General features: G+C 43.7%; 1 protein-coding gene across 1 annotated transcript in view; it reads right to left on the minus strand.

Annotated features, from left to right (window-relative positions):
• Nucleotides 1–234: 234 nt before the first annotated feature.
• The window catches only part of LOC144768993 (coiled-coil domain-containing protein 86-like), a 61201-nt gene continuing 37430 nt past the window's right edge, over nucleotides 235–24005 (minus strand). The window contains exons 3-4 of the mRNA XM_078652985.1: nucleotides 12650–12724; nucleotides 235–1299 (exon numbers count right to left, since the gene is read on the minus strand). Of these exons, the coding sequence (XP_078509111.1) occupies nucleotides 1126–1299; nucleotides 12650–12724 (249 nt within the window). The 3' untranslated portion in view covers nucleotides 235–1125. The remainder of the gene's footprint in view (nucleotides 1300–12649; nucleotides 12725–24005) is intronic.

Raw genomic sequence — 24005 nt, forward strand, 5'->3', positions numbered from 1 at the left:
GTAGAACGATGGGAGCGACCTACCCCAACAATATAAAAACGGTGGTAATCTACAGTCCAGTTGTGTAATATGGTCCATTATTGGAACAGAGGGGTTCCTGTGACATTATAAACAAGGAGCACGAAGGTAGAACCCTGAGGTGGCAATAGTGGACCATATCACATTTTGGGCAAGTTAGTTTGAGAAAGTTGTTTTCTTTTAAGTGCAGCTAACAATGGACAACAAAAAGAATCAGAATGAAACAATTGTTTATTTAAATAATTTAAAAAAACAATGGCTAGGGCCAGTTTTTTGATTTTGAGGTTTGTGTTGACTGCACAATTACGGACTTTCCAAGTTTGATACAAAATCTGAAATAATTAGGATAATATATAGAATTTACAAATAATCATGGGCCTGATACACAAAAGTAAACTTGCACTTAAAAAGATAGGACAGGCCGAACATATTATGTGCAGAGTTCTCAGTCCCGACTGCTCAGTCCCTCCCCTCTGTAAAATGTGACCCCATAGTTTGTGAATAACAAAGAATTAAAAAAAAAACCTAAAAAGTGCAATTTTAACTTTGTTAAACAGGCCGTATGTTTCTAGCTTAAATGGGTGAATATGTGACACATAATTTGCAGGTCTCCTGCATAATTTAGATAACATCTAGACCTCATAATATTAGTAGTGTACCATCTGCGAATACACCTGAAAGCAGATCAGCGACCCAAGTACTGCAGATGGCCCCAAGGCCAACAACCCAAACTTCAGTAGGATACATCATATTTGACCCATAACACCCACAGTCTCAGACACTGAAGTGTAGCCGTTTGGTTGTAGTGCTTCTACCATTGGTGTTAACAGTCTACAATTAACAAACTGAAGGGGGTTGAATTAAAGTGTTTAATACACAATTATTTCTGCATAACACCAGTTAATACTGGCACTTTTTCGCACCTCTATAAGAGGGTTAAACCTACTCCTGAAGGACATCAATCAGGGTGCCCATGTGCACTGGAAGGCATCAGAAGCATCAAACACCAGATAGGTGGACTTGTTTATGCCAGGAGCAGCGTGCAGTTCTGAATCACAGGAAGTCTGGGCAGAGAAAGGGTGAATGTCTCCTTCCAAGTCACAGCAGTCAGCCCATGCTTGGCTCTGCCTCTGCCACAGGCTTTTCCGGGACTTTGGGTTTCCTTTTGCTTGCACCTTTCTTGTGTGCAGCCTGACGATTCAGCAAAGCCAGTGTGTCTCGCTTCTCGACCCGTCGAAGCTGCTTCTTCTTGGCTCGTTTGAGCTTGGCAGGATTTGTGATCTAAAAGGGAAGAGGCAAGAGGGATATTCATGAATTACACATGCTGCAAAGCGTTTTATGGGTGCAGAACTGGGATACCAACAAAGGAAGGGAAAGGGGCCTAAGAAGAAGGTCCCAAACAAGGGAGCCCACCAACCAACAAGATAAAGAAAGATAAATCAGAAGCTCAAACACAGGACTGCAAGAGAGCCAGAGACAAGGTAGCAGGGTGAAACAGTATTATTATTCGCATTATTCTTGTGCACAATGTTGTGGACCAGAGCTCCAAAGTAATGCCGTCATGTACAGGCAAGGGCAAGCTCAGAACTAAAACATAACGCCTCAAAGTGACAATCGGAGATTCTGCACTGCAATCAGGCACTTTTGTTGCAACCGGAGATGATAAACACCACAAACATTCAGTGGCATCTCTAAAAAGTTACAACCTCTAAAAACTACCAACCAGACTGGAGACATTAATATAAATTCTAAATCTCACACGATCCACTCACCCACCTGCCCAAAGGTAACGGCCAGCTGGCCAACCCATTGGCAAAATAGGATATGCAAAAAAACTAGTTACTAATGTGGAATAGAAAGGCTCCAAAGAGGAAGACCTATACACCTAGTAAGTACACACCTTGCAGAAGCCTTATTTCAGTATTGTCAGAAAAATCGATAGCTTTATCCGATAGCACTTGTAAAAGAATACAGCCAGTTAAATGGATGTTTCACAACAAGACAGCTGAGGGAGAATGAATACCGCAAAGAAAGCATGCCTATGACAGAGTGAATGGAGACTGATCAGAGGCGAGACCAAACAAAAAGAAGAGTTGTGGTAACTGGCAAATAAGACAGCAAGACACAAACCAGAAGGGAGATACAAGTAGAGGGAGAAGGGCATACTGACACACAGAGAGAAGTAGTAGTCAGGGCGCTCAGGTCAAAGAAAGAAAGGAAAGGTGTAAAAAGAGTGGAAGTAAAAATATGGATGTAAGAGCATATGAAACAAGGACGTTCAAAATTAGAATAGGATGTGTGCAGGAGTCGGCGAAAAGACAACATGACAAACAAGCATTGGCAAAGCCAAACGGTCTCGTCTTTGGAACCTGTTGGCTTTGTCAACGGTTTCTAGTTAGGTTGACTAAACATGTGGCATAAGGGTAAGAACTTGCTGACTTTGGGAATCTGGTTCAATCTCAGCTGAACATTCTGTGATCCTGGCCAAATGACGTAATCTCCCCAGTGCCTTAAATAACCATTATTATTCAATTTTTTTAAACCACACCATATTTCAGTAATATAACTGGTGCTTTCATAAAGTGCTCCAATATCTTCAAGATCTAATTAAACATGGGGTTTGTTTAGGGGGTTGGGAGAACCAATGTGATGTCACTGACATTGAAATGGGTCTAGAGAACACAAGAAAAAGTAGCAAACTACAACTTGCGGCCAGCAGCCCGCCATCTTAAAGCAGTCACCTAACATCTGCAATACTCATAAATATTTCGCCTCTGGAGTTAGCATAGACCTCCTCAGATGTGGACACCGATGCTCATAAATCTCACCAATACATTTGGGTCGAGCAGAGCTGGGGGGTTGACCAAGGGTTAAGGAGCAGACTGTGGATGCATGGACAGGACACCAGATACATGCATGTGGAAAATTATATATATATATATATATATATATATATATATATATATATATATATATATATATATATATATATATATATATATATATCCGCCATCAGTTCTGTGACCGGGTGAATAAAGGCTGCCTTTCTTGTTCTCCTCTGGGCTTCCGCTTCTTCTTTCCCTGGTTGGAGTGTGTGTATATCTCTATATATCTCTATATATCTCTATATATCTCTATATATCTCTATATATCTCTATATATCTCTATATATCTCTATATATCTCTATATATCTCTATATATCTCTATATATCTCTATATATCTCTATATATCTCTATATATCTCTATATATCTCTATATATCTCTATATATCTCTATATATCTCTATATATCTCTATATATCTCTATATATCTCTATATATCTCTATATATCTCTATATATCTCTATATATCTCTATATATCTCTATATATCTCTATATATCTCTATATATCTCTATATATCTCTATATATCTCTATATATCTCTATATATCTCTATATATCTCTATATATATATCTATATATATCTATATATATCTATATTACCTACTGGCGACCGCCAGTAGGTATATATAGTTAGGATTTTTTCCCTATGGGATTTTTGAAAATTCTATGTCTAATAACTTTGGCGTTTGTGGACGGAATTGGCTGAAATTTTCAGGAAAATGGAACATTTTGTTTCTGAGCAGCCCCTGAAAATTTGGGAGGGGTTCGTCAAGGGGGGGCCGAGAAAAAAGGGGGGTCCCAAAACGTGTTTTTAACATTGAGTTTTCCATAGGGCGGTTGGCCTCACTTTTAGCCCGAACGGCTGAATGGATTTGCACGAAACTTGCCAAAATTGTAGGGACTGGTAGCCCGATGTGCCTTTTGTAGGTCTCAATATATGTGCTCCAGTGGATTTTGAGAAATTAACGTTTAAAAAAAGATATATATCTGTAACAGCGGACCGGGCAGCGCTCCAGTTCGCGTACTTTTCGCGCAACGGAGCTTTGTGAAGCGAAGCGGATTGGTTCTCCGGCGTCTGTCAACATTCCAAACAGTCCGTAGCGGCCGCCATCTTGTCTCTCGGTAGGATCGAGAGACAAGAGGAGGCCAAAGCGAAGGGGCAAATGACCATAAGGGGGCATAGTAGATCCTCGCTGACCCTCTTAGGTTTGATGTGGAGGTTTTAAAAGGGCCCCGCGGGGCAAAAAAAAAATAATAATAATAAAACGGCTGAATGGATTTGCACGAAACTTGGCAAAATTGTACGGACTGGTAGCTCGATGTGCCTTTGCTAGGTCTCAATATATGTGCTTCAGTGGATTTTGAGAAATTAACGTTCAAAAACAAGATATATATCTGTAACAGCGCTCCGCTTCGCGGAGATAAAATTATATCTGTATTACCTAGCTGTTGCTAACACCAGTTAGCGACGGCTAGTAGGAGATAGCGACCATCTTGGGCCCCACTTTGCATGTGAGTGATATTTATCACTAATGACATGCAAAGTGGGCATGCCAAGATGTTAGCGACTGGAAACAGTCGCTAACATCGCTATCTCCTATTATCAACTTTTGGAAATATTCGAGATAAGCGCGAATATCTCCAAAAGCTAGCACCTGCCCTGAGCAGTTCTTAGCCATGTTATCCAATGGGAGGTGGATAACATGGCTAAGAGCATTAGCTCGGTAATGCATGAATATCGCGGAGTTTTCAGCGATATTAATGCATTGCGGTCGTTTATTATCGTATTTACGATAAACCTTGATAATAGCAAGGTTTATCTGCGATAATTTCTGACGATGCTTAGCGGTAAAAAAATTGTTGCTAAGCATCCTTAGGGATAAATATCGCTTAACTTTGGTAATATGCCCCAACGTCTGTTAACGTTCGATTCGAAGGAAATCAGGAAGTGTTGAAAAACATTGTCTGCGCCATCTTGTCTTTTTTCAAATGCCACACTTTTGTCGTGCACGGCAGCCATTTTAGATGCCTTGACCAGACCCACTCTGTGCACGCTGTCGATCCTTAGCATGGCTCCCCACCCTCGCAAGCATCTCCCCCAGGCAGTGGTCACCCCCGCTTTCTGTCTTATGCATGGGTAATAATCCTCCCCCCATCTGCGCTGCTCTTCCCTGAGAATCACACCCTGTGCCCGCCCGACACCTCCCTTTCGCCCTATTCACTACCGCACCCTCTGACACTCCTTTTCCTCTGTGTCCGATTGTCCAGGCTGGTCCTAGGGTATCAGCTAGCCCTGCAGATGTAGTTTATGGCCCCAGCTGTAAAGAATCACCCCTCTTCAAAGGAGTTATAGTAGATCAAGGCCCACACTCGATGAGATTCGTCACAGCAGAAGCGTTCCTATTATCTGAAAACCATCCTGTATTGTGATTGGGGAGGGGACCGAGCTTGAAGCGGAAGATTCCAGGGATGACTCTTTGTACATCAAAGTTTTTACAATTATGTGTCACATTAAAAATATATAGCACTCCGACAAAGTAGTAAGATTATAAAACTTTAATAATTTATAAATATATACAAGAAAACAAAAATAGTAATAACATATAAACATTTTTAGGGAAAAACAACGAAGTAGCGGTCGGCTGTGCGAATAGTCCCAACGCAGCACAACGTCCAGATTTCCGGCGTGGGGCGTCGCGGGGGGTGGGTCATCAGTAGCAAACTGTTGTGCGAATAGTTCCAAGGTAGCAGAACGATGGCACCAAGGTGATGTCCAGTAAGTTGCCGCACTGGTTTTGGTATCCTACAATGCTGCTCCGAATAACGGCGTGGGGCGCCCCGGGGGAGGCGGCGTGAACGGGCCTCTCCAGGTGGAGTGTCATCTGTTGTAGTGGGGCGCCCCTTTACCGTTTCAGTTGCCATTCCGTCCGTTTTTGGTCCACTGTGTCAAAAGCCGGAATTCAGCTGAGTTGCGCCCACTGTTGCGGTGCAGCGATAGGCGGCTGTCACAGGACTCTCAAAATGGCGGCAGGCTCTTTCCTTTTTGGGCCTGGTCCACTGAAATGGCCCTGGGACACCTTGGAAATCGGACGCTTGTCTGCTAGGTCTTGGACCCCATTCTCGAAAGCGTCCCCTCCGCCTTGAGGATTTATCAAAAGTTTTGGGGGCCCCCGACTCCTGTAGGCTTCTGGTGGGGAGCGGCTGCCATGATTGCTCGCGGAATGACCACGACGGAGCTACGAGATGGTGGTGCTCTCATGCTGACGCCATCTTTGGGGGAAAAAAAAAGTTTTCATCCAATGAAAAGTGTTGTTTTTAGGTCATATGATCAAGCCTTCCATCATTAGGAAACCAAAAGTAAAATGAACCAATGAAAAGTTTTATAAACAAGTCACATGACCTGTTATGCGGCATAGGGTATAAAATGCGGAGAAAATACGTTGGCACGTGAGGCGGCGTCAGTAGCGGACCGATGTGCGAATAGGCCGAAGGCAACACAACGCGCCAAGATCCGGATGGCACCGAGGTGGTGTCCAGCAAGTTGCAGCACTGGTGTGGCCATCCTACAATGCTGAAAGTCGGCGTGGGGCGCCCCGTTGGCCTGTGAGTTTGCGTCAGTAGCGGACCGATGTGTGAATAGGCCGAAGGCAGCACAACGCGCCAAGATCCGGATGGCACCGAGGTGGTGTCTAGTAAGTTGCCGCACTGGTGTGGCCATCCTACAATGTTGAAAGTCGGCGTGGGGCGCCCCGTTGGCCTGTGAGATGGCGGCAGTAGCGGACCATTGTGCGAATGGGGCCAAAGGCAGCGCAACAATATTTTCTGACTAGAAGACACCACAAGGCGCTGAGATGCCAAGCTCCGGATGGCACCGAGGTGGTGTCTAGCAAGTTGTGGCACTGGTGTGGCCATCCTACAATGGTAAAAGTCGGCGTGGGGCGCCCCGTTGGCCTGTGAGATGGCGGCAGTAGCGAACTGATGTGCGAATGGGGCCAAAGGCAGCGCAACAATATTTTCTGACTGACACCACAAGGCGCTGAGATGCCAAGATCCGGATGGCACCGAGGTGATGTCTAAGTTGCGGACCGATGTGTGAATGGGGCAAAGGTACCGCAAGAATATTTTCTGAATAGAAGACACCACAAGGCGCTGAGATGCCAAGATCCGGATGGCACCGAGGTGGTGTCTAGTAAGGTGCACTGGTGTGGTCATCCTACAATGCTGAAACTCGGCGTGGGGCGCCCGATTAGTCTGTGAGATGGCGTCAGTAGCGGACCGATGTGCGAATAGGCCGAAGGCAGCACAACGCGCCAAGATCCGGATGTCACCGTGGTGGTTTCATAGTTGAGAGGCACTTCATCTGCAGTGGGGCGCCGAGATCCGGATGGCACCGAGGGGATGTCTAGCAAGTTGCTGTACTGGTGTGGTCATCCTACAATGCTGAAACTCGGCGGGGGGCGCCCCATTAGCCTGTGAGATGGCGTCAGTAGCGGACCGATGTGTGAATGGGGCAAAGGTAGCGCAAGAATATTTTCTGAAGAGGAGACACTACAAGGGGCTGAGATTCGGTTACCACCGAGGTGATGTCTAGCAAGTTGCCGCACTGGTGTGGCCATCCTACAATACTGCTCCGAATAACGGCGTGGGGTGCCCGAAGGGGGGGGGGGGGGGGGGGGAGGCGGCGTGAACGGGCCTTCCCAGGTGGAGGCTCGTCTGCTGTAGTGGGGCGCCCCTTTACCGTTTCAGTTGCCATTCAGCTGAGTTTCGGCTGCTCTTGATGCTACAGCGACAGGCGGCTGCAACAGGACTCTGAAAATGGCGGCCTGTTCTTTGGATTTGGGCCTGGTCCACTAAAATGGCCCTGGGACACCTTAGAACTCGGACGCTCGATTTTTTTTTCCTTTCCTGTATATGCAAAAAAAGGTAAATGTCCGGTACGTTACACGCTTCATCTGCCACGATGAACTCTCCAGAGGAACCGAAAAAAAATATAGTTATGGTAACTATACCATGCATCGTCATATGGAGAGGTGGCACCAATTAATTATAGTGCTGCATAAAAGAGAGATTTGGAGGAGAACCCCTGACCTGCTAGTACATTCATCAAAGAAGTGGCACTGACAGCATCAGAGGCAAGGGAAACGGTCCCAAATATTTAGAAGAACTTTGGAAAGATTAAAATGACATGTTTAGATTGTGGCAAATTAATTTCATGTGGACAGATGAGTGTTACTCTAATAAATACAGCATATGAACATCATCATAGTCGATGGTTGGTAGAGACATTTTGACTATATCCTGGACCTGCCCGTCCTCGCCCAAAATGGCGCCGGAATAAATGGGACTCGTAACTCCTTGTTGTGTACTGGTTGCAGAACCTTGAAATCACGAGATACGTATGCAGTTTTGAAGCACATGGCGGGCGGGGACGAGAATTGATTGAATATTTCGACATCCCTATTGATATTAAGTTCTGATGTGTTATTGATTACTGTACTATTGAAAGTTCGAATTAACGTCACCCATGGTACTTGCCCGCAAATGTATATCTAGATAATTTTATTGTAACTGGCCCTGTCGTATTTTAATTATAAAATGTACGTCCACCGATTCCGTAACTGTTAGACACCTTAGTTCTTGCAACCTAATGGCCCGCCCGTTACGTTCCTCTACAGTGTAAATGTCTACTCATCATATACGATTACAGTTTGCTCCGTGGCCGGCCCACGTGGTTATAGGCTCGTATTTGTATAATGAAATTTTCACAATAAAGGTTTTTAAAAGAAAACATGGTAGTAGTATATACATTGGTAAAGTTTTTAATAATAGTCACTGTTTTAGAATCATTAAAAGGCAAGTGAAATAAAGCAGACCAATTACATGAAGGGTAAAAGGTATAATACGAAGGAACGCAGTAAAGATAAATGGTCAAGGGCTGTTGTGTTTTCTACTCCTGCAACATAAAGTGATCGATAAGAATCTCATATTCAGGCGTATCGGCGACTAAGACAGCAGGTCGACCCTCTTTTGCTCAACGGCTCCGTCATGGGACGAAGAAACGCTCTTTTTCTCGAAAAAAGAATATATTTTACTTGCAGGACAGTTGTAAATTTTCCGGGAAAGTACATTAGCCTGGAACATTATAACATATATTTAAGAAAAAATAATGTTCGGAAGTAATAAAAAGCGTAATTTTTAGGTCATATGACCAAGCCTTTCATCATTAGAATAAGAAAAGTAAAATGAACCAATGAAAAGTTTTATTAACAAGTCACATGACTTGTTATGCTTACGTTACGCGCTGCGCGCCCCGGGTGACTTCCGGATGCGCTAACGCGGCGCGTCATATGACGCATTACGCGACAAGGCAGGTCCAGAATATAGTCAAAATGTCTCCACCAACCAGCGGTCGGAACACAACCCCTTTCAGCAGGCTAAATAGTTCTGTTAAATGACAACAGAAGGGACAGGCAACAAGAACCATCAGTCAAAGAGGGGAGGGCTAGTTCTTCTCTACCGGGTTACATTGGGGCGCTACCGGAACTGATCGAATTGGTAGTCTACAGTGTTTCTGGATGTTTCAGACTGAAGCTGGGGTTAGCATGAGAGCAGCACCATTTCGTAGCTCCGTCGTGGCCATTCCGCAACCAATCATGGCAGCCGCTCTTTATCGTTATTTTGGGCGGGGTGGGTGGCGGAGCCGAGCTGTTTTGCAGTCATCATTGTGTGGAGTTCAGTTCATCTCACTAGTTTTGTATTTGTCATGAGGGGTTGTTCCTAATGTTTCTATTTTAGCGAGGTCAAAAAGAGATCCCATTAGTGGCCTACTGATTTTGCTCGATTCCTTTTCTTTTTTTTTTTTTACACGATTTTTCGTTATCTGCAAAGACTAAACAGAGTTTTGCGACTCTGTGTTTGTTTGTAAATAGAGAATGAACCAAAGAGAACCAATTCTAAAACAGTAAATACTTGGATAACAATCAATCAAATGGAGAGAGAAGCAGGCACGACGCATTACAACGGGGGCAAAGGCCTGCGTTAACTACTCTTCACTATGTGCAAAGAGAGAGTACTCCTAATAGAAATGAGGGGGGGGGGGCACCATTCAAAGCAGATCAGTGTGCATAAACACGAAAATGTTTTCACTTACCACGTACTTGACATTCGACAGCTTATGATATTTGCTATTAAAAAACCATTGAAATTCACTGAAAAAACCATAGGTTATAGACCATATATAGTTAGGAATTAGCATTTACAAAACCTTGAAAATTCACTGAAAAAACCATAGGTTATAGACCATATATAGTTAGGAATTAGCATTTAAAAAACCTTATTTTACTCACACAAAACCATTGAAATTCCATATATAGTTAGTTGCACTAACTATATCGCGCACCCGCAATCCACTGCTGATCATGTCACATATTACATCATTCATGACATGGTCAGTGACATCACTGATGACATCACTGATGACATCTCAAATGACATCACTGATGACATCACTGATGACATCTCAAATGACATCACTGATGACATCTCATTTGACATTACTGATCACATCACTGATGACATCATTCATGTGATAATACGATGAACCTCTTCAGACTCTAATATAACCTTAGATACACTCAGTGTAAACAGACACTCATAGACTGTCACTCATCCATGGAGTTACTCAGACACTTAGTCAGTCATGCAAAGAATCAATCACACCTCCTTTTACTCAACTATACAGTTATACACACCTTACTTATTCAAACATATACTAAAACATATTTACTCACTTATACAATCCTGGATACAAGTTCACAATGATCCATACAGCCACTCACACATTCACTGGCTCTTATGCACAGTTATTTATATATGTCAACTCTCACATGTACTGTGTTTTACATATGTACTTACTTTGACATGTAGCACTGAGATATCCATTCACTCACCAATACACTCATGCACACAGTCAACCGCCCATACAGCTGTTTCCACATGCACTTTTGAACCCATACATCTAGTCAATCAACTGCTCACACATCTATGCAGAGAGTCATACACCTCCCAGCCACCCCCACACACACTCAGTCTCCCATACAAATGCTTGGGCAACCAATCAATAACCCATACAGTTAATCATATAGCTAATGATCAACACATGCAGCAGTTTACAGAACAACAGACATAATGATGCACAAATTAAGACAGTTTAGTCACTAACCCATGCACTCAGTGAGACACATTTAATCAGTCACTCATACAGTCAGCCATGCCCCTACTAAATCCTTCATCAAGACACTTATACATCCACTCATTCTTCAATATGTAAGACATATTTTAACTTTACAGAATTATACAGTCACTGGATGTAGTCATCAGTGATGTCATTTGAGATGTCATCAGTGATGTCATCAGTGATGTCACTGACCATGTCATGAATGATGTAATATGTGACATGATCAGCAGTGGATTGCGGGTGCGCGATATATAGTTAGTGCAACTAACTATATATGGAATTTCAATGGTTTTGTGTGAGTAAAATAAGGTTTTTTAAATGCTAATTCCTAACTATATATGGTCTATAACCTATGGTTTTTTCAGTGAATTTTCAAGGTTTTGTAAATGCTAATTCCTAACTATATATGGTCTATAACCTATGGTTTTTTCAGTGAATATATATATATATATATATATATATATATATATATATATATATATATATATCTATATATATCTATATATATCTATCTATCTATATATCTATATATATAGATTATAGATATATATATATATATATATATCTATAGATATATAGATATATATAGATATATTTTCCAACCAGGGAAAGAAGAAGCGGAAGCCCAGAGGAGAACAAGAAAGGCAGCCTTTATTCACCCGGTCACAGAACTGATGGCGGCGATATATATATATATATATATATATATATATATATAACAGTCCAGTCCGCTATCCACGCGGACTTCAGCAGGCGCAGACCTCTTTCCCCCACAAACAAATCCAAAGTCTCAGTAAGACGCCATCACACCAAAATCGTGTCAGCAGTGGTAAAGAATTTATTCAGCAATCATGGAGCGAGTGCCCTCCGACGCGTTTCGCTCCGCGGACGGAGCTTGGTCACATATATATTTTAAAGTACCTGTGGCTAGTGGAAGGATATGGACCACAAGCGGCAAGGCTTGGACTGAGACTATTAAGCCCAGGAAGCAAAGAGTGATGTTGGAGACAGCCAATGTTAAGTTAAAAGTAATAGGTGGGCTCTAGGCACCTTTTAAGAATCTACCCCCCCTGTATTACAAGAGATAACACAAGCACGGTGTAGGGAAAACCTAAAAAGGAAAAAGTAACACCTGAAAACTGAGCAGCGGAAGGACAGGTAATTTGACCATGCTCCAGGGAAAGGACAAATGCAAAAAGGGGAAGTAAAGCCCACAAAGGTTAATAAATAAAAAGCAAGCAAATGAGAATGACAATGAAGCCAACGAATGTGAAACATGTGAAGTCTCTAAGCCCAGTGTAAGCTTGCAAATAGATAGCATATGTGCTTTCTAACAGGCGACACCTAAAAACAAGAGTCCAAGGGAATATCTGTGGAATGATGGATTCCATGTAGACAGAAAGACCATGCTGATTAGCTGGCTGATGCTTGGAACAGTAATAATGAAAAATCTTCTGATTAACAACAAACAAGGTAACAGACATGATGTGGAAAGGCAGAAAGCACTTACTATTTGAACTATTTCTGCTTTTCTTTCATTTTCCAAGCGCCTCTTCAAGTTCTCAGCTCGCCGCTGCTTCTTCTCCTAAACACAGGGAAACATTTAAAAACAAATATATATTTAATCATATTTAAACATTTTTCTATTTTCTTTTATTTGGTTGTCAGTTCAGACTTTCTTTCCTGCTGGGGTCTTAATACAAACTGTGGCCACTATAATTCAAAATGTTTCAGAACGTGCATGTGTATGCCAAGTGGCAATGATGTCTTGTTAACATGGAGATTTTGAAGCAGTGCTGTTCTAAGGCAACCAATGAAATTATAGGATTGTCAGTCTGAAGAAACAGCAACAATCATCAGTCGTGATAACCCCTCAATTAGTTAACTGAAGGCTCACTATTTGACCTACATATTGGTATACCAAAGATCTATACAATGATCCTGCTTCACACCACTCCATACAGCAGCCAGGTAAGGTTCACATGGTGTCATGTATATCCACAGTAGTAACCCATCATCATTTAGAGCATTGCAATGTTCCTGCTTCCTTTGGCACAAGTGCTACCTTCCATCACCAGTTCCTGCAGACTGCCTCCATTTTACTCAGCTGTAAAAGAAAGATAGTAACTAGAATAGTCTTCATTTATAGGATTTCCGTTATGGTTTGTATTGTTTTATCATTTCACTATCAGGCCATCATTCTGCCCAGGACAAGTGCAATACAGCACTTTACAGCACACTTCCAGGAATAGTATGAGGTTACCGTGTGGGCAATTGACAGGGCTGCAGGAGTGCAGGAAGAAAAGGGGCTAAAGGGAGTTTGGGAATGGAAGAGTGAGCTACAGACAGTTTGCTTACAAGTCTGGCACTACCCACAGAGGCAAAAAAGTAAGCAGCCTATATGAAAGAGCGGAGAAGGAGCAACTGCCAAAAGAACAGGAGTTGAGGAGCACAGTGAGTGTGGACACGCGCTTTACTTCTAATATTAAAAGTGCCGCGATTATAGGAAAGGTAACGAAATAGAAAAAAACATCTATTTCTTTACTTTGGCTATAATCGCGGCACCCGCGCTTCACTTTTAATGTTAAAAGTAAGGCACGGGTACCTAGATTATAGCAAAAAAAAAAATAGAAAACTTTTCTTTGACTATAGGACTATAGGAAAAGTAAAGAAATAGACAAACACATCTATTTCTTTACTTTTTCTACAATCGCGGCACCCGCGCATAACTTTTAATCTAACTGAGGTGCAGAGAGGCACGCAAAGCGCGCGCACATGCACTCAAGCTCTAGGCCCGCCATGGCAGCATTTTTTAAAGCCCTTACTAAAAGTCTCGCCAGACCAACGCATGTGCTGGGTCAGGCGAGCCCCAAAAAGGGGGCAAAGAGTCTGTAATGAGAGGGGAGAAGGAAGCAAGCAAGGACTGGGTAGAGTTAGAGCAGGACAGGGAATATGGAGCCTGTGCAGAGAGCTGAGGGGGAACTGGTTGAGTCTATAATGGGAGGGAATGCAAGCAATTAGTGACAGTACCTAGGAGGCAGTACAAAAGGTATGGATCCAATGGTAAGCCACATTAGTAAGGTTTGGGGACTACGGTGGTAGATCAGTATATAAGTTATAGACTGTGGTAAGACTTTCCATGGCTGTTCGACATGGGAAAGGTTAGATTAGAGGTACCAGATTACAAGATAGATATAGATATATAATCTCCAGTCCCCACCTACAACTGCTGAACTCTTTAGGCAGGTACCTCCAAACGTGATGGTAGGTATCACGATAAACATCAAAGCTCCAATAGGCACTCGCGGGGTGAAGAGAATACATTTATTTATGCACAGGCATTTCGGCAAACAGTCTCTCTGAATGCTTAAAAAATATGTCTTAAGCGCAAGACATTAGCTTTCGGTTTCAGTGGTCTTTATTCCGATATGCAATATCCGTAAAAGTACAGACATTTCTCAACCATGTACATAATCCGTCAAAAAATGTTAAGGCAAAAATCAGCTATAAAACTAGTCAATAAAGATATTGCAAAGTTATCACGCATATTCAATAGCAGCTTCAATACTAAAGTGCCAAAGTGCGAATATTTCAGAAAATAGCAAAAATGGACAAATTATTAGATCACATTAGAATTACAAATAGCAGCATCGCATAAAAGTGCGAATGCGAGTAAAAACTAGAATAGCAGCGAAAAAAGGCAAACGTATTAAATTCCATGCATAGTGTTCTATTCACCCGCATATTATTCATATTACATGTTGCCCTGTCTTAAATATAAGATCCGGAAGTGTATATAGTACATCTTAATCCAACATCCAAGAATTCATAGAGGAACGCGAACGAATAGCCATTTTCAAAAAGGTGCAAACTCGATATGTTAAATCGTCATCGTTAAACTGAAAAATAGATTTATATGCAACCTTAAAATCCGTTATTCCTATTGTCCTAAAAAATTGTATTTTTGATAGAAGGTACAGAAAAACAATAAATGCAGAATGGACTGTTTTCCTAAGTTACCACAGGGGCAAGCCAGATCCTCAATACTGGGTTGATATCCTATGGGGAAGCACAGCAAATATTTTATTGTGCCCGATCTGAGGCGGAAAAAAAGGCTTCACTCCCAACGAGTGATGTCTCTTAAGAGATAACTAACAGGTAAACAAGAAGGAAAGAGGTCCGCCTTCGTCTGCAATTAATATATATTGCCCCACGGATGCTTTGGTGAGCTCCCGTGCAGGTCTTATATCCCCATAATGTTTATACAAGTCTTTACAGATGGTCTTTCTGTCAATTCCATCCAGTTGTTCAGGTTTATAAAAAATATGGGCAAGATTAACTGTTGTCAAAAAACTGACATTAGCTTTCTTTGCAATGAGGATTCACGAACCAGCGGCAGAGCGAGGGGAGAACAGTTTGTGACAGCACTGCCGCACACGGTTGAAATGCAGAGCACAGGTAATTGTGGCAATGAGCACAATGACTATATTCACCAATTGTGGTAGAAAGATATTTTGGGACATCTAGGTCGACAATTCATTAATAATCAAGGAGACCTTGCCCTGCCAATAAAGCAGCCGGAATCGATAATACGTATCTGCATCCCTTTCTTGCTTTCAACTATCAGGAATTCACCAATGAGGAAAGTGATTGTATTATTCAAAGAAAGCTAATATCATGTGCTTAAGACATACATTTTAAGCATTGAGAAAGGCTGTTTGCCGAAACAAGTCTGCATAGATAAATGTATTGTCATCACCCCGCGAGTGCCTATTGGAGCTTTGATATATATCAACCCATCAAATTGATTCAGATACTAGGTGGGACAAGTAGATTTCTTACAAAAGTAGTAGATTTCTGCAGCAATTTCCACTGGATGAATACATTGCTTTAGAAATTTTCCACACGTGTCATATTTTCATATTTAGGGCCAATAGAAATATAGGGTTTAAATGCTGCTGCTTTTTTCGCATAGTTATGGATTTGCCTAACTTGTCACATAACCCCTTCTGAATAAGTTGCAAGCTTAGGTGGCTCAACAAGAGTTTTCTTAAAGTGCCATGTGTGGAGCCATGAGTAGCCCTCTGCAAAGGCTACCTGGTTGCTGATTATTCTAGTCAGAAATTGAACGGGTACTAAAGAGGGATAATTTATTTCCAGACAGTATTAGTGTGATTAAAAAAACATGGGACAATGTGCTTCTGCATAATGGCTAGCATTATAATGTACTATTTGTCTTTTCGTGATGCAGCATAATTAAAATTAACCCTATCACATAGTTTAGACATCCGTTGCAGCATAATTCATGGACACTTATATTTCTACAAAATGTAAGGCACAAAATAAAACTGATTCATTAGATCATTTATTAGATAATATTGCATTAGATTGTCCAGATGAAATTATACCCGCCTAGAGGAAAAATTTTAATAGCAACTGGTCACACCAAAAAAGTGTTATTTTCCGTGATATACTGGTAGCACTTAGTGATGTTATTACCACAAGTACTTAACTTAGTATAAATGTTATTTTTGATATAATGATGTAAGACTTTCTAAAATTTGCACCGAGCTAAAGGCTGTTCTTTCATTATGTGCACGCCCTGGGCATTCAACTCCTTCAAAGGTTTTGCCACAAAAGATTTTGCAGCACGAAACCCGCTTGTCGGACCAGGACTCACTGTAGAAACAGAGGGACAGAATGCATTGTGTATGTAATAAAAGTATGTAACATTACTTAAACACGGTAAAACAAGGTTTTCACTCCATTTCAGCACATACCTGGGACAGCATTTATTTTTCGCAAATTTGAGGCTATTATTTTTAGCATAAGCAAATCTGGAATGAAGCGGTTCATGCACTGCTGAGAGATCCAATGGACTGACTCAAAAAGACCACAGAAAATCTACAAGACTGCAGCTTTTGTTATTCTCAAGATTTTTAAGCAACCTTCTTAGGTAGAGGCTAACCCAATCTGCAACAAGCATTTACAATGCAATGGTTTTGCCTTTGTTAAAGTTAGAGCTATTGGCATTGCTCTTGACATTATTTTTATTTATGTTTTTTTTTAACATAAATAAATGGCATTGTCATTTACAATCCCACTAGCTTTATCTCTCGCAAATGACACACACAAACACACACAGAGCCCCCCACACACACAGCCACACAGAGCCCTCCACACAACCACACAGAGCCTTCCACACACACCCACACAGCACAAGCAGGCAACAGGGGCACACGGAGGCACCCTGCATAAAAATGTAAACTTGGCTGAAAACCTTCAACCACCCCCTTTTGGTGACTATATCCTGCACTCTTACAGTGCATAATCATCTCCATCCTATCTACTCATCCCACCAACCATATTCATGACCTTACACAACCCCCACTATTGATCACACCCAACGCCTATTAATCTAATCTACCACTAGGAAACAGGACCAAATGCATAAAAGTAATTCCTTGGGAGCACAATACTAATGCCAGTAACCAAAAATAAACACACCAAAGATGATGGGAGGAATGCTTGCATCCCAATCTATTGTTCCTTCTTTGCTCATCATGCCATTTCATTTTGGACTCCGCTATATGTAAATCAGTAAGAACAGTCCAGCCTGAACTGCCAGGACGGGAAGTCCCCGAACTGGAAAAGAAGCAACGCAAGACCAGCTGTGCCCTGATTCGATCTGAAAAGGGACTCACTTCTTGTACAACAATGGTGGTGCAGCATCTCCTGTCTTTATACAATTAAATTCTCAATAGCCGCCTACGTGTTTACTAGTTGAAAGAGACTATGGCTCATGGTGGCAAACAAGCAGTGAAGGAGTACTAGGTGTTGTAAGACACCCTTGGTTGATCGGGTCTTGCGATTTGGGTATAACTTGGAGGATGCTGCAAATTGCTAATGAGGCAAGTTGCTATTTTATGGCTCATCATCAAACATTGACCATCTTGTAAAAATATAATCATGAGAAGTTATTTCATGTTCTCTGCTCTGAATGGCCCACTCTGTCGAAGCAACATGATTGTACCTGGTACCCACTGGGACTGATTCCAGTTCGTGAAACTGAGGGTTCTGGGGTGGCTTTCAAGTATGCAAACTAGATGAGTAGGTTGTGTGACAGGAGATAGAATATGTGCAATTTATTCTTTTTAGATGCCCAACAATCAAAGTTAATGTGACCAATCAGGAGAGAGGGATTTGCAGACACAGGAGAAAATACATAGTGTGATTACGAGGGTTGTTGACGACTAGATCTGTTATCGATTGATTATTTTAAATTTTAAATATTATTGTAGGTTTTCAAGTGTATATTTATGAAGAAATGTACAGTATGTTAACTAAAATAAAGAAGTAAATAAAGCACTCCCTGTACAAGAAACCTAAATCTTGAACTATGAGTCAACTTGATTCTGTTTCATCCATATATAGATCAAATCCCTTAAGCAGACAGACCGATTTCTCCACGCTCTTCTCATCTTGGTACATTTACCAGCAGAGCATTGATGCATCGGTGAAGAGTGCTGCAGGCTGGAGTGCAGAATGTCATTAAAACCTACCACAGAACCAAGCAGCCTTCAGCAAAATACAAATGCTTGTTGGGAGATTTCCAACTTCCTTCTTGCTCCTTTTCCTTGTCTTGTTCTCTGTGTCTATCTCTGTCTATTTTGCTCTCACTCTTTCTCTCTGAATTTTCCGCATTATCTATCTATCTATCTATCTATCTATCTATCTATCTTCCTATCTATCTATCTATCTATCGACCTATCTATTGATCGATCTAGCTACCTGACATTCATTCTTTCTCTTTTTCAGTCAGTCTCAGTCTGTCTCTCTTCCCCCTCCTTCTACCTGTCCCACCCATTCGCGTTTTCTTTTTGTTCCTTATACCTCTCTCTCTCTCTCTCTCTCCTTCTCATTCTTCTTCTCCCTTTCTCTCTCCTCCCTCTTTCTACCTCTCTCTGTGTTTCTCTTTAACAGGACCCTCTCTTGATCTGTATCTATCATTCTTCCTTTCTTTTTTCCCTCTGACATTCTTTCTTTAACCCTGCTCTTACACTCCCTCACTCACCTACTCACCTCTTTGTCCCCTTCTCTCTTTTTTTGTTGCAGTTTTATATAGTGCGAACTCGACCAGAAGGTATTGGAGAGCTTTACATGAGCACCAGTTACCTTACACAAGGACGCATTCATTTTAGGTAGGCAAGTTGAGATTAAGTGATGTGCCCAGAATCACTGGAGGTTGAGCCGAAGCCGAGACACGAATCTGGTTTACCGGCGCCAAAATCGCCAGGTCTGGCCATTAGGCCACATCCTCTCGATATTTATTTTCCCTTTCTGTCTCGTTTCTCTCCGCTCTCTTTCTTTCCCTCATTATTTCTCTCACATGCACCACTTATCTTGATCCCTCCTCTTGCTTCTTTTCTGTCCTCTCACTTACACACCCCTCCCTTTCACTTTATGTCTCGCCATCTTTGTCTTTCTTGTCTCTCACTCACTCTCTCTCTCTCTCTGCCTTTCTCCTGCTGTCCCTCTTTTTTCTCTCTCCCTCCCTCGCCCTCTCTCTCGTTGTGACGTGTCAGATACACTGCTCCCCAGGCGGGACCTCAGACACCCGTCTAAGGCTGTCAGATGCCACAGCTGTTATTCCTGACAGTGGCTTTTAGCAAACACAGCCAGGGACCTCAGCCCAGTCAGCGGAAAACAAGACAAACATTGTAAAGAAAACAATAATGACAACAATAGGGAATGCCATGTCACATTGTCATGGTAACTGTTTGCATTCATTCTGCTGCTTAGCTCCTCGTGCACAGCCGGTGCATTGCTAATTGTGAGGAACGAGCCTAGGTCATTTGAGAGGAAATATGGCATTCCTTCGCCTTATCCCACTAATAGATTGTGCTAGATACACCAGGTGCTCTAATTCATGACAGACCACCAGGCCCTCTCACGTGTATGCTTATAAAGAGCCTAGTTTATAATAGGACGCCTCGCAGCGCTGTACATTGTATGCCTGGATCTAACTTGGCCTTCTTCACTGGATACAGAATGATTTAGGGGTTCTTTCTGTTATGCACTATGTAAAGCGTTTAGGATCACACCCGTGATTTACACCTGCCTCTCCCCTATCAGGCGTAGGCCCTACTAAGAGCCTCGTTAGATCTGCCTCGGTATTTTGGTGCGGTAATACCGCACCTGGAAAATACAGATATTATGGGTGTCCTATTACCCAGGGGTGGGTTTAACGTATTCTGGTTTCTGCGCCTCCTATTTAGGAATACTGCGGGAATACACTGTACTTTCGCTCTTACCAAGTGTGCTATCTCGGAATGCGAGTATTGTGCCCATACAAATGCTGGCAGAGCAGCAGCAGGGCCCAGCAGAGCAGGGCGGGGGGCAGCAGGGGCTCGCAGAGGTGTTTCCTGGGGCAGCCGCCCAGGTCCACCATGGTGCGGCTCCGAGCCCCAAGCCATCTGGTGGTGGTGCTGCTGCGCTCAGTAGCCCATTTAACTTACCGGGCACTCTGGTGGGGGCTCCTTGCGACGGCGGCAATCTCCTGGGCACTTCTCCGGTCTCCCTCTTCGGCATGGGAGACCGGCAACGTCCTCCGCTTCTCCCGGGGCTCCCTCCAGGCCACTGGAGCCCCGCGTGGACCGCCATACTTCTTCTCCTGGGCCGCCGTCCTGGCGGGGGCTCCTTGCGATGGCGGCAATCTCCTGGGCACTTCTCCGGTCTCCCTCTTCAGCATGGGAGACCGGCAACGTCCTCCGCTTCTCCCGGGGCTCCCTCCAGGCCACGGGAGCCCCGCGTGGGCCGCCATACTTCTTCTCCTCCTGGGCTGCAGTCTTCCTTCTTCCCCCGGGCTGGGGGGGGGTGGGAGGGGGGGCGGGCACTTCCGGCCGGCAGCGCTAGGATTGGCCGGCCGGCTAGTCACTTCCGGGTCGCCGCGGGCAGCGCGGCGGCCCGTCTCTAGCTCAGGCAGGCGGGCGGCGAAGTTTCCCGATGGATGCGCCGCTCTCAGGGCGAGCCTCCGATGGTGGCGAAGCTGCGGCCAATCGCAGCGCGGCTCCAGCGATGACGTGGCGGCTCAATAACCACTCCTAGCGCGGCAGCACTGAGGGGGCTCGACCGCCTCAGCCAATGGGAGGGCAGCCTCCTTCGTTCTTGCTCTCCGCGGCCCCGGCGAGATCCTCAAGTTATTCTCGGCCCCGGGCAGCAGCGGCAATCAGGGAGGCAGCGTTTGCACCGTAGTAGGAGGCGGCCGAGCGCTCGGGGTGCCACTAGTGCCTTACCAGATTCGGGGGCGTTCCCGAGAATCGGCTTTCGGCTGACGTAGCGTGACGTCGGCAAAAGCCAAAGAATCTCGGGAACGCCCCCGAATCTGGTCCGGCATTGACGGACAGGCCCCTCGTCCAATGGCTAGGCTCCATTTATGGAGCCAGCCAATGAATGACGAGGGCCGACCCAAACCCACACTACAGTTCTCATTAGGTTTTCGCCTGCGCGAAAAAGATGCGCGGAGCGCATCTTTTCGCCAGGCAAAACCTAAAAAGGACAACCCAACAGTGGAATCATCCAGAGATCAGGCATGCTCTACAGTCTTGACAAAAGCACGAATAAAAGCCTGTGCATTGAAAACCAAAAAAGATCACTGTAGATATAAATTTATGCACGAGATAACCAATTGAACGTGGCAAAGTAATGATTTAATGTACTTTTCTACTGCAAACCGGTCCTTGATTGCATTGTAACGGAAACACTTGTGTGATGCAGAATGTACACTAAAAATCCACGAACAATTTGAGAGATGTATGCTCCAAAGGGCTGATCCAAGATGTGACTGATACGGCCTCAAAGCAATGGGTAAAAAGGATTGACCTAAGTTGACCCAAAGCCTGCTCTGTGCGTAGTGTAAACACTAAGACATGAAAACAAGGTAGGGGCGGAGGGCATCTGACAAGAAAACCCTACAAGCCGCAGTTTAAGATTAATGCTGCAATCCAGCAATAAAACATCAGCAAAATATCTCCATATGAACCTGTGGGTTTGGGTTAATGAACTGCACAAAACTATTACCAAACCATTAATTGGCTTTAGAGAATCCAATTTTTCTACACATAGTTGTACTATACTCAGTGCTTTAAATGGGCCGGTACTCACCGGTATTGAGTACCGGCACTTCTCCCCGCCCCTAAGAGTACCAGCACTTCTCCCCCCCCCCCCTAAGAGTACCGGCACTTCTCCGTTACCAAATAAGAGTACCGGTACTCAGTCACACATAGTCGTGAGCATGCATCGCATTTTTACACTGCGTCGCATGCTCACATATTGGTGATTTCACAAGGAGGGCAGTAACGCCATGGCGCCAAGGCAGAGCAACGTGTGACCCAGGCACGAAATGCCCATTGGACTTCAGAACAACCCGCCCCCCTGCCCCCGCCGTGTGTGGCAGCCCAGCTGAGACAGGTTGCCGGGCGCACACACAGCCGCACCCGAGTACTTCACACGTCTTTGAAAGACGTTTTTGCTTCTTAACGAGGTTTTGAAGTGTTTCTTAACTTCTTAGAGAGCCCCCGCTGCTCCAGTCTGACTTTTGCTTGAAGAATGAAATGAAACTGTGCACAGCCATTGGACGAGAGACAAAGGTGGGGCGCAAGGAGGGGAGGAAAAAATAGTCTGCACTCAGTGTGTGCATGCCGGAATCTATATGCGTTAGCACCTTGCAGGCTAGACCGCTGATTTTTTGGGGGAAATGAGCAGCGTCCTTATGGAATGCACCCTATAGAACTTGCCCAGTGGTATCTCACAAGACTCAAAGGAAGCCCCGGCATCTGGTGGAAATCCTACCACACCTTAGGGCAGAGCATGTAGCTGCTATTGAGGGGCTCTCCCCTCTACCACATTACAGTACATCCGCAGTGGAGCACAGGCTTGTAAAGCGAAGCACACTGTACCCTCTGGAGGGGACAGCATTTCATCCTCCATTTGTGTACTTTTACCTCCTAAACAAACACCGGGTAGGGTTGTAAACAAGTAAATCTTCCCCCATGTTTTGCTGTCTAGCAAGTGTGGTGTTGGGCTGCCAGACATTCTCTGTGTGACGCACGCATCAAGGCTGTTAGAGATGAGACTGTTGGCCAAGCCCTGGACCGGTCCTGTGAAACCTGTTGATTTTACTTATGTCTCGGGCAGTGGGACATAATGCCCTCAGCAAAAGCAACAATGAATACAAGCATTGGCAAAGTCAGTAGGCCTCACTTTTGTGACCTGTTGAGTTTGCCAGTGTTTTTTAACTGTGTGGGAGCAAAAGAAACACGGGTTGGGGGAAAGCAACATGGAGTGCACAGGTGATGAGATGTGAAAAAGCAGATGGGTGAGCACAGCAAAAGTAAGGGGCTGGGAGAAGTTGTCAGTCAACACAGAACACTGAGTGCAGAGGAAAGACATACACAAAGGAGGTGGCTTGAAAACACTCTTATGGAGTACTTCACACAAAAGAAAAAAAGTGTTGTGACCCTTCAAATGTTTTCCGCTTAGTCCTGCCTCTAGCCCCGCCTCCTTGCCACGCCCACAGCTCGATCTGATGAGTACCTGCACATGTATCCCCCCATTTAAAGCACTGACTATACTGGTAATGTAGCCAGATCAACCTTTTGTAGGAAATCACAACTAATGTTTTTGTCAATTTTCAAATCCTCTTTTGCTGGTAGTACAAATACTGAAATACAATCAGCTTTATTAGCTGCAATCCAAATATTACGAGTGTAAGACATATTTTGTGAAGTGTTCACAGGAATAGGCGCAGTAAGAAAGCATCCATATTGGTACCCTTGTTATTCAGTCTGTGTCCGGAAGATTTTATG

The sequence above is a fragment of the Lissotriton helveticus genome, chromosome 1_1, assembly GCF_964261635.1.
Source record: "Lissotriton helveticus chromosome 1_1, aLisHel1.1, whole genome shotgun sequence".
NCBI classification, from domain to species: domain Eukaryota; kingdom Metazoa; phylum Chordata; class Amphibia; order Caudata; family Salamandridae; genus Lissotriton; species Lissotriton helveticus.